The 11,090-nt window shown below is 34.1% G+C and overlaps 1 protein-coding gene across 6 annotated transcripts in view; it reads right to left on the reverse strand.

Moving 5' to 3' along the window:
- FSIP2 (fibrous sheath interacting protein 2) overlaps nucleotides 1-11,090 on the reverse strand; it is a 103,856-nt gene that overhangs the window by 31,806 nt on the left and 60,960 nt on the right. For all 6 annotated transcript variants that reach the window (XR_012374989.1, XM_073881538.1, XM_073881533.1 and 3 more), the window contains one exon: nucleotides 642-10,180. Coding sequence is in view for 5 of the 6 variants with exons in the window: in XM_073881538.1 (XP_073737639.1) it covers nucleotides 642-10,180 (9,539 nt within the window). In the remaining variant the exon portion in view is untranslated. The remainder of the gene's footprint in view (nucleotides 1-641; nucleotides 10,181-11,090) is intronic.

Here is an 11,090-nt window from a genome sequence, read left to right on the forward strand (position 1 = left end):
GTCTAGAATATGGATAGAAGAGGAAATTAGGCACTTAGAGTAAAGAAAATTTTGAGGAAGGCTAATATAATTGAAATGAAATAATAAGAAAACAGTATAATCTAGCATTTGTAGTGTAATGTTTATTAATGAATGTTGCTAAAAGTAAAAAGAGCTATAAGTTTGAGAAATTAAACTATTTTAGATAGTTTTTGAAACCTCATATATCCTGATATTCTATTAACTGGCCTTTTAAAACTGCTTTCAATATCCACAGTAAAGAACTACAGGAACTATATGAGATTGTGTTTCTTCTGATTTTGCAATTGAAGATTATAATTTCAGTCAGCCTTATTTTACTATTAAGGGTATGTCCTGCATTTTTTTTTCTTTAAAAAAATGCCAGTTTAAACTCATTTTCATAACTTATGAAATAACTCATTTCATAACTAGCCTGAGATCTTTAGTGGGAGCCCCTAAGCTGATATGGCAAGTCCCAGTAAATTATATGACTCTATGGATGAACCCATGCAACTGGTTCTCCTATTGGGCTTGACAATAACAACAAAAATACATTACCATATACCTGTTGGAGGAAGGGAATCACAGAACAACCATGTCTCACTATTCACTTATGTTTTTGCTATTGCTTTTGCACTTACCTCAAAGGGTTTTACATCCAGTCGTCCCAACTTATTCAGTGAGATACGTCTTTCTCTCTTTATCTTTTCTACATTAGATGTGTCTGGTAAGGAGTAGCTTCTCCCATTTATTGATGCTCTTCTCAGTTCTGTTATGCTATGTCCGGTTTTTCTTAAACACTCCATCTTGAGTTTCTCAAGAGGTTGAGTTTTTACAGAAATTACTGCTAAGTGTTCTGAGATAATTTCTGGATCTATTTTGATTGCTTTATTCCCCAAATGAGGAACTATTTTAATTGGAAAATTTCCAGTTGAATCTTGATATGGCTCTTCTTCCTCTAACTCATGCATATCAATATCAGCATGCTTTTGGGCCTTTTGAATAATTCTATTAACATCTATATTTCCAAAGAGATTAGCATTTGAATTCTTTCTGCTAACTGTATCTAATGGAAAATGTGACACTCCATTAATAATTAAACTAGCCACTTTTCTAGGGAAAACAATGTTTGTACATTTTATATCATCATAAAGTTCTTCCTGGGTTCCAGATTGTTGCAGTACATTACTATAAACAGAATCAATAACCTGAGAAATCATTTCTATACTTTCTGGATTTAAAAGGTGTTCTTCAGGATTAGCAGCAACAAGATTAATATTACTTTGGGAAATTTCAGCTTTCACAGATTTTGTCAGTTGAGATGCAATTTTATTGAATTCGGGCTTTGATAAATTTTTTGCATCTTTGCTTGAGGCACTTGGCAACCTTGCTATTTTAGCCAAGAACAAGGCCAGTGCTTCCTCTAAAAACCTGGCATCTAACATAGAACCTTTTTTGGATGAAGACTTTTCCTGGGACTTAAATTCATCAATAATTTTGACCACTTTTTCCATAATTTTGACAGCTTCCAGAACTAATTCTGAACTTGATACTTTGTCCTCTACTTGAGGTTGAAATTCAGAATTGGAAATTTCCTTCACCATTAAAAGACCTATTATATCAGAGAGGACATTGCTCTTACCCATCAAATCTTTAAATATAGAAGTGTGTGAGCCAGAGTGCTTTAAAACACTGGCATAAACAGAATTAACTACTTTTTCAATAGTTTCATTGTTAGCTGAAGGTACAGTAGGCAATTCCTTGGCTGGTGGTACAAGTTTAATCTTACTTTTGGAGATAAATTCTTGTATTGAATTTAATATTTTTGAGCTTATTTTTTGCATGTCAGTTTCTAGAGATTTGGTTCTTTCCTTATCCACTTTTGGAAACACAGATAAAAGCTTTAATAAAAATTTTACAGCAATTTCTTCTATTATGTTATAAGGCAGTATATGAACACATGATGGTTGAGGCTGGGGAGCATCAGCAGTTTGGCTAACAACTTTAAGGATATTTTCAACAACACTGTCAACTTCTGCACACTGATGTGGAGTTAGCTCTCCAGAAAAATAGTTTTGCAATTGATTGCCAGTCAATTCTTTCAGGACTAAGTCAACTATGCTTTCTGAAAGGATTCTGCATCTGCTGGCTATACAATTTTGTATTATCTCTTGTGATCCAAACTGTGACAAGAGATTATTATAAATAGAATGAATCACTAATTGAATAATTTCATCATCATTGGGATGTAAGGATGGCACATATTGTATCATCATATCTTTATCTTTGGAGATTGCTGTTGTAACTTTATTTAATAATTTCATTTGAAGGAAATCCAATTCTGTGAACCAACTGTCCTCAGATGTTTCTACTTCAGTGTTGGATACTGTTGAGAAAATTTTGGATAAAAGAGTTGAAATCACATTTTCCAAGAATTCATGAGGCAGCATGATGGTATATGGTGATGATGTTTGACATTCTTTGCTGGCTTTTTGTGCCACCTTTTGGACCTTTCTAACAACATCCTTAGATTCCAGAGGCAAACATGCTGAAGCTGTAACCTCATCGCAAAATATGAAATTAAGCTGATGTTGAAAAATTTCATTTATCACTGCACTGGTTAGTCTTCTTGCTAAATTTTCCCCGTTATTTTTTATATTCTTACAAATTGAGTCTTGAGATTTATATTCCTTCAAAATATTGCACACAGAAGAATGAACAACTTTGTTGACCAATGTTTTATCAATTTCTTGTATTTTATCGAGGAAAGGTATCTTATTTGATGAGGGTTTTTCAGTCATTTTATGCATAAGTGTCATTTTATCCACAGTTATTTTCTTAGTGTTGGAGGATGTTTCATCTGTAGTTGATTCTTTATGCCTGGGAGGTGCATTAGGAACTGATGACACCTTATCTACAGGTGGAAAAAACTGATTTCCCTTATGTGGCCTAAATACCTTAATTTGAGCGTCTGAAAATTCCTTCAACAGAGAGTCCATAAGTTTCATAGCTGTATCATAAAGTTCAGCTTGATTTTCACCATCACTTTTATTTTGATATCTATCACATATTTGTGTTTCTGATGAGGAAGAAAAGAGCAATTTGTTAACCATTTCGATGATAACGTCTTCTAAAAATTTAGCAGGAACAATTCCAGGTTTACTTTTTGGTGGGTAGTGAGGACTGTCTGATTTACTAGGTTCATTTTTAATCTCCTTACTTTTCACTTTTTCTGTTTTTTTCCCTCTCTCACTCTCTTTCTCTTTTTCTTTCTCTCTCTCTATCTCTTTCTCTTTTTCTGTATTTCTCTCTTTCTCCTTTTCTTCTTTCTCTTTGACTGGGAGACTTTTTTTAATTGAGAGGGATGAATCCTTTGTTGAAACAGACTCTGTAAAATCTTGGCGGACTTCTTGAATTACATGTGATGTTGTATTATTTGGGAGACTTTGGGGTTTTGAATAATCTGATTCTGTAAAATGATATATTTCTAAAATATTGTCATAAATGTTTTCAGTGACATTTTGAACATATTCATAATTTAAATATTGTTCCTCATTTATATCTGTTTGAGATGGAGAGTCTTTTCCAACCTCTTTTTTTGGCTTTTGGCTAACTGTTTTCAAAATATTTTCTGTTGTGATCCCTGTAATGCTCACTTTGGATGTCAAAGATAACTGAAAGGGGTTGTCTTCCTTTTTTAATGTATTTTCTCTTGTTTTGTCAATCTTCTTTTCATTGTTTATTTCAAAATTTTGTCCAAGTATTTCCTCCTCATATACTATAACATCAGTAGCTACTGGAGATTCTGTGTGTACCTTATTACCTTGTCTCTTCTCATCTTTTGAGGCTGATATGCTTTTCTTCTCAATTTCATTATTTTTAAGAGTTACCCTCAAATCTGGTTCCTGCCTATCTTTACTTTTCACACTAGTAGTTGGAGAAGTAACTCCTGATACATTCTCATAATTGTCCATTGAAATTTCCGTTTTATCTTCTGTCTCTTTGTTTTCATTTGCCACACTTGCAGCTGGCACTGATAACATGTTAATTACATGGCTTTTCATAATTCTAGTTATAGAGGCAACTTTTGGACCTTGGATGTCACCTTTTTTCATTGATGTTCCTTCAGTTTTGAAAGTTTTCTTTCTACTTATTGCACCACTGTCTATTTCCAAACTGTCTAACACATTTTTCTGGCCTGTGGTTACAGAAGTGTGTTTATATGATTGTTTTGGTAAAGCAAGTTCATTCCCTTTCAAGCATCTGTTTATCTGTGTAGAGGTTTGCTGTGGTAGGTGCTGAACCCTTTGGGTGATGTTATCCAGATTTAGAAATGAAAAGAAGGTGGAAGACCAGTCTCCTGAAAAGAGTGGTTGAATCTTAAAAGCAGAGATTGCCTTCTGAGCTAAAGCAGCAATCATTTCTGTCACAGTGTTACTCTTATCATCCTTCTGAATATCACTAGAGCCATATTTTCCTATGAACTGATCATACACAAAACTGGATATCTTGTCAACTGTTTCTTTATCAATTGGTGGAAAAGAAAACATTTCCTCAGCATTTGGTAGAACTTTAATTTTACTTTTCCTAAACTCTCCTATCAGAGAGTTTGCAAATTTTATAGCTAAGCCCACAATGTCTGGCTCTAGGATTTCTTTTTTCTTAGAATCTTCAATAATACTTGGAAGAGAATAAAATTTATGAACAAGGTCAACAATTACATCTTCCAGAAATGTAGCTGAATATAGAGAAGGCTGTGTCTTTTCTTTACCAGGTTTACTAAGTACAGACATATGCCCATAATCAGATACCTCACTGGAAGATGATTCTTCACTATGTAAAAATGGCTGTAGATGATGATCCATGATTTCCTTCATGATGAATCCAGCTATTTTACTGAGGAATGAGCCTCCTTTTTTGTCTGCACCTTTCTGTACTTCAGCTTGAAATTCAGATTTTTTCAAAATATTATTACATATAGAGTCAACCAAATTCTCAATCATTTCTAATTGCATACTTTCTGCATTCTCCTCTGCTGTGGCAAGACAGATCTCATGTTCAGAAATTTCTTTGATAATTTCATCTGTCAGCTTTGAAGTTGCATCTATAAACTCACAATCTGATGTAACTTCTTCCTCTTTTAGTTTACTTTCAGTGTCAGGTGAAGGGAAGATATGCACTAGCAGCTTGTAAATCATATCTTCCAAAAGAGAACGAGGCAGCACAGTAATACATGATGGCAAGGTATGGCTATCACTTGTGATGACATTGAGCACATTTCTAATGATATTATCAGCTTGAGGGGAAGAATAGGAAAAAGACATTAATTCTCCTGAAACTAATGATTGCACCTGGTAGTCATAAATTTCCTCTAATAGCAAATGATATATTTTTCTTCCAAAACCAACAGTGTCACTTTGTATAGCCCTGTATACTTGAATCAGAGATTTATATTCATCTAAAATCTTTTCATAAATAAGGTTGACTGTTTTTTGAACAATTTCTTTATATCCTTCTGAAAAACGCATATCATCATCCAAGTTATCTGCAACTAAAATCTCTGATGTGGTAAACTCCTGGACAATTGAATTTACTAATGTTGTAACAATGCTGGTAATTTTGGCTTTTACTGTATCTGGGTCTTCAGCAGCCAAGAAATTATGTGAGAATGCATAAAGGAGTTTACATAAAAGCTCAGAAATTACTTCCTCCAAAAAGAAAGCTGAGTTCACAATGAAAGACATCTCTCTTTGTTTAGGATCTATTGCTTTCTGTTTATATGTTTGATCAACTGCTGATGAAACAGGAGTTTTATCTCCAGATAAAAATGACTGAAGATGGTGGTTAAAGATTTCTTTTATTATAAAACTTGCTATTTTTGAAACAGGTATGTTACTTATACCTTTTTTATCTTTTGTAAGAGATTGGTATAGATTCGAATGTGAAAGATCAGCATAAATGGAATCAACCATAGACTGGATATCTTTTTCTGAAATCATACTTTGTTTTTCATTTCCATGTTTAATAATACATATTGCGTGTTTTGAAATTATTGACATAATTTCATTTATCAGTTTTATGACTGTATTACTTAGGTCTGATTGAGAATTATCTAGATGTTCTGTTCTGGGGGCCAATGGACTCATCTGAGATATAAGCTGAGTGACAATTTTTTCCAAATCAGTATGTGATAACATGGTAGTATATATTGTTGATGCCTGCCTTTGAAATCTTGATTTGGTAATGTTCCATTGAACTCTCTTCATCAAAACATTAGTATTGAGTTTGGAGTGTGACTTAAAAGGAAGCTTTCCTATAAGGTTTGGATGAATTTGGAAATCAAAAGTTTCAGCAAGGATGATTTTGGTTATCCTTGCAGCTAATGTCTTTGTGTCATTTAGAAAATCTTTATCAGGCGTTATTTGCATCTCATATTCTTGCAGAAGTTTGCTGTACACCTTGTCAATAATGTTCTTGACTATCTCTCTCTCCACTGGAGGCAAACACAATTGTTCCTCAGCATTTTCTAGAATGCTAACTTCAAATTTTGAGAATTCTTCTGCTATCAAATTTATGAGTTTTTCAGCTTTATCAAATAGTTCATCTTCTGAATCTCTTACTGATTTTGTTTGTACAATGCCCAACACCCTGTGGAATATTTTGCTTAAAACCCCAGAGACTACATCTTCCAAAAAAGTTGAGGAATAAACAGTGGCATAAAACCACTGCTTTCTCTCATCATCAAAATATGTGTATGATGAAGAAGGTAATAGCTTTCCATCCACAAATGGCTGAAGATGTTGTTGACAGATATGTTTAATTATAAACCCTGCTATTCTATCAATAAGAATATCATTACTACTTGTGATATTTTGCTCAACTGGTTCTTGAGAATCAGAGTTTTGTGAAATATTTTTGAATACTGAGTCAACGAGATGCTGAACATCATCTTCTGAATAAACAAACTTGGTTTCTTCTTCATTTTTTGAAAATCGAATTTCATGTTGGGAAATTTTCATCCTAATATCACTGATTATCTCTGAAGCAATTTCATTGAAATTCGCTCTTGATATGTCTTTTGGAGTTTCTCTGTCTGGAACAATGCTAGTTGCCGATGGAAAGATTCTAGATAATAGTACTCTTATCATGTCTTCTAAAAATGTGTATGGCAGCAAGGTGTTATATGGAGATAAACTCTGACTTGGCTTGGTAGATTTATTGATGTTACTAAGAATGTCCTGAACAATATTCTCAGTGATTGAAATAGAATGGGAAGATGATGACAAATCACCAGAAAAGAGTGGATGAAGAAGGTAATCTGAAATAGCTGCTACAATTAAATTGGTAATATTTTCCACAAAAATATCACTGTCTTCAGACTCTTTATCAACTTCAGGGTCTAGCCCATACTGTTCTAAAACATTTCTATAAATTGAGGTGACAAGTTCATCCACAATATCTATATTTACAGAGGTGTAAGATTGTTCTTTGCCATCATATAGAAAGTGAATTTTAGCTTTGTGAAAATGGTTATTTATTGAGTTTACTATTTTTTGGGTCATATTTTCCAGTTCAATTTCAGTGTTATGCTTTGTGCTGAAAATCTTTGATAAAAGTCTGGCAACAATTTCCCCTACAAATGTATCAGGGTAAATACCTAAGGGTGATGGTGTCTGGGGTCTGTGTGACTCTGTGACTTCATTGAGAACCTGCTTAACCATATTTGATACTGCATCCATTGGAGTCTTTGGACGAGGTAAACCTTCTCCACACAAAAATGGTTGAAGATGATTTTCAATAATCTCTTGGATAATAAAACTGGCTATTCGGTCAATAATAATTGGGCTTCGGCTAACTATACTTTTCTGTATTGAAACAAGAGAGTCAGACATTTGCATGATATTACTATAAACAGAATCCACCATCTTCTGGAGGTTTTTTCCAGTACATAGATATTGATTGTCATATATAGTGAACCAAACTTTATGTTTTGAAATGGCTGATATAACCTTATTTATTATACAGGTAGACATTTCATTGAAATCTGGACTCATGAAATATTTGTTTCCCAAAGAGGAAGCCTTGTTGGGTGAAAGAATGAGTTGAGATAAAAGTCTTCGGATGATATCTTCTAAAAATGAGTGGGACAATGTGGTGCTGTAGCCTCTTGAAGACCTAGACTGGGAAGTAAATTTTCTCAGGTTATTTTGAAGTTTCTGCAATATAATTTCAGCTTGGAGAGAGTAATATGAGTTCGGTATGAGCTTTCCTCTGAAGTAAGATGGGAGTTGGTAGTCTAAAATCTCTGACAGTATGCCGTTAGTTATTTGTTCTGCTATTGAGGTATTGTCAGATGCTAGATTATCATCACAGGTCACTTTCAATTTATATTGCTGTAAAACATCATAATAAACTGAACCAACAATTCTACTAATAGTTTCTTTATGGATTGGTGGAAAACACAGCCTTTCTTCAACATTCCGTAAAACAGTGACGTGTGCATTATTAATCTCATTCACTACATTGTTGACAAATATTGTATTCATCGCATAGAGCCAGCCCTCAGTGATGTTTTTGTTTTTGTCCCACAGTGAAATAGAGAGATTAAAAAACAGTTCTGAAATTATTTCCTCCAAAAATGTGGCCGAGTACACACCTGTATTTATATCTCCTGGATATAGCTTATTATGGATGGGTATTGAATCCATATCTTTTGTTCCCTGTCTTTTGAGAGGTGACACAGAAGTGGAATTTACTGAACACTTCTTGCCAAATGCTGCTTGTATTTTGGAGCTAACCCCACTGGGACTATTCAGGGATCCTGTCAGAGCATTACCATCATAACTCATGAATCCTAAAAAGGCTTTGCCTTGTCCTAATTCTGTGAATTCTGGCCTGTTTGCATTTATGAAACTAGACTGCATTTTTTTTCTTGCGTACTTCAAAGGCTTGTTTGCAAAAGGTGGGCTTTGGGGGAGTTGTACACTATGACATAGTTTGTCCATCAATGATTTAACCAAGCTGTGGGAAATAATAGTAAGCATAGAGTCTGATGATAATAAATCTTGATCCATTTCTGCCAGATTTTCTAAAAAGTCTGACATATAATCTCCTTGAAATTGTTCACAGTCCATTGCTCCCTTACAGTAATCAAATTCTTCATCTTCTAAGCTTTGCAGTGTTTTTAAAAGTTTACATTCTTCTGCTAATATTTCATTGGAAAGAGGGCTATTATCAAGAAAAACAGTGTTTGTGCATTTTTCCAAAAGTGTTCTGATAAGTTTCTCACACACGACATTGAGAAGAAAAACTGATTTGGGGGTGAGGCCCAAGTTATTTCCAGGTATGCTGTTACTTTGCTGATCATTTGAGGATGAAAAAAATGTTCCTGCCTTTTTATCAGAATTCATAGCCTCACCTGGATGTTCATCTGGTAAAAATAAATCTAAAACAATATTAAAAACTTTATCGACTACTTCTTTGGATTCACGAGTTTTTAGAGTACCAACCAGATTGTCTAACTGACATGCCAGATAATTTAATTTACTTTTTTGAAGGAGATGATCAATTTGGTAATTAGGTGATTCCCAATCTCTGGAGCCTTTCTGTCTTTCCATGGTATTTGTTTCATTGCAAACGGTCACACTATTTCTTCTAAGCATGGAAAATGATTTTTTTCTTCCATTGCTTTCAAGATGATGGTTTATTCCTATTTCTTTGGACATTACCTGAATCACTCCTGTTAAGAGATCCTGAAAGAGATTATCAAAGTCAGCAGAAGCTGCTCTTGGGCAGTAAATGTACTTTGTTTTTAAAGGAAACATTTGCTGTGCAATGTCAACCTCTATAATATTACTGTTAAAAAGGATTTCAGTGATGATATCGGAAATACTTAAAGCAAGTTCCCCAATAGAAATTGACCTGCTTTCAAACATTTGAGAATTAATTGAAATAATCTTGTTAAATCCTACATTTTGGCTTTCCAGTGTTTTCTTTTTTTCTCTACTATCTTTGGTGTTACCAGAAATGCTTGAAGTTAAATGGCAAATAATAGACTCAGTGAGATGTTCACAAAGTTGATTAAGTGAAGAATCATTGTAGATACTTCTGAGAGGCTGTCTTGATTCACATTTTTTCCTTGACAATGTGGAAATAATAGACACCTTCTCCTCACTGGAAACTGAAAAAAATTACCACTTTTAGCATGCATGAAGAGAAATATGTAAAATTCAACATACTGGTATTTACATATGAATTTCACTTATGGAATATCTCACTAAAGAAAAAAACATAGTCAAGAAAGAAATTGGGTTTTCTTCAAATATTTATTACCCATCTGTGGAATCTTAATTTTAGGCAGAAAGTTGAGAAAATAAGCCTGAAGAATTCAAATCTCTCAGTTAAGTGTTGATATCTCTCTTGCTTAGATGGGTTAGGGGCTCTAAGAAGCTGGAAATCATGGGGCAGAAAAATGATTTCCAAGTTTAATGTTACAATTTAGCTTGTCTGCAGTGATCTCTAGAGAGCTCATGTAATTATTTAAAATTTATTTTTAGTGAAAATAGTTAATGTTAGGTTATCTGTTACTTTTTTTTAAAGAATTTATTTATTTGTTTGGGGGTGGGGGAGGAGCAGAGAGAGAGGGACAAGAAGGCTTCACGCTGAGCACAGAGTCAATGGGGGGCTCGATCCCACGGCTGTGAGATCATGACCTGGGCTGGAGCCAAGAGCCGGACACTTAACCGACTGAGCCACCCAAGCATCCCTCTATTACTTTTAGGGAGCTACAGAGATGTGTTGCAATAATGATTTGATTGAAATGAAAATGTGCTAAACTCCAGAAGGGTTAAGGATAGGTTGCAGTGTCAGTAGTACTTTAACCCCTAGATTTTAGTTTGTCACAACTCTATTCTTTTTTCTATTCAAAAGAGTATTTATTGAAAATCATTTACCTCCCCGGGATGGCCAACTTCTTCAAGTGGCAGCCAGAGAAACACACTATTTTTTCTCAAAACTTAATCATCTGTTATACCTCTGCATTTGAAATCAGGTAAAATTGTGGAGATGGGAAGCTTTAAGCTGAGCTTTGA

Source organism: Callorhinus ursinus, unplaced genomic scaffold, assembly GCF_003265705.2.
Source record: "Callorhinus ursinus isolate GAN/ISIS: 27379988/994484 unplaced genomic scaffold, GSC_fseal_2.0 scaffold2, whole genome shotgun sequence".
Taxonomy (NCBI): Eukaryota; Metazoa; Chordata; class Mammalia; order Carnivora; family Otariidae; genus Callorhinus; species Callorhinus ursinus.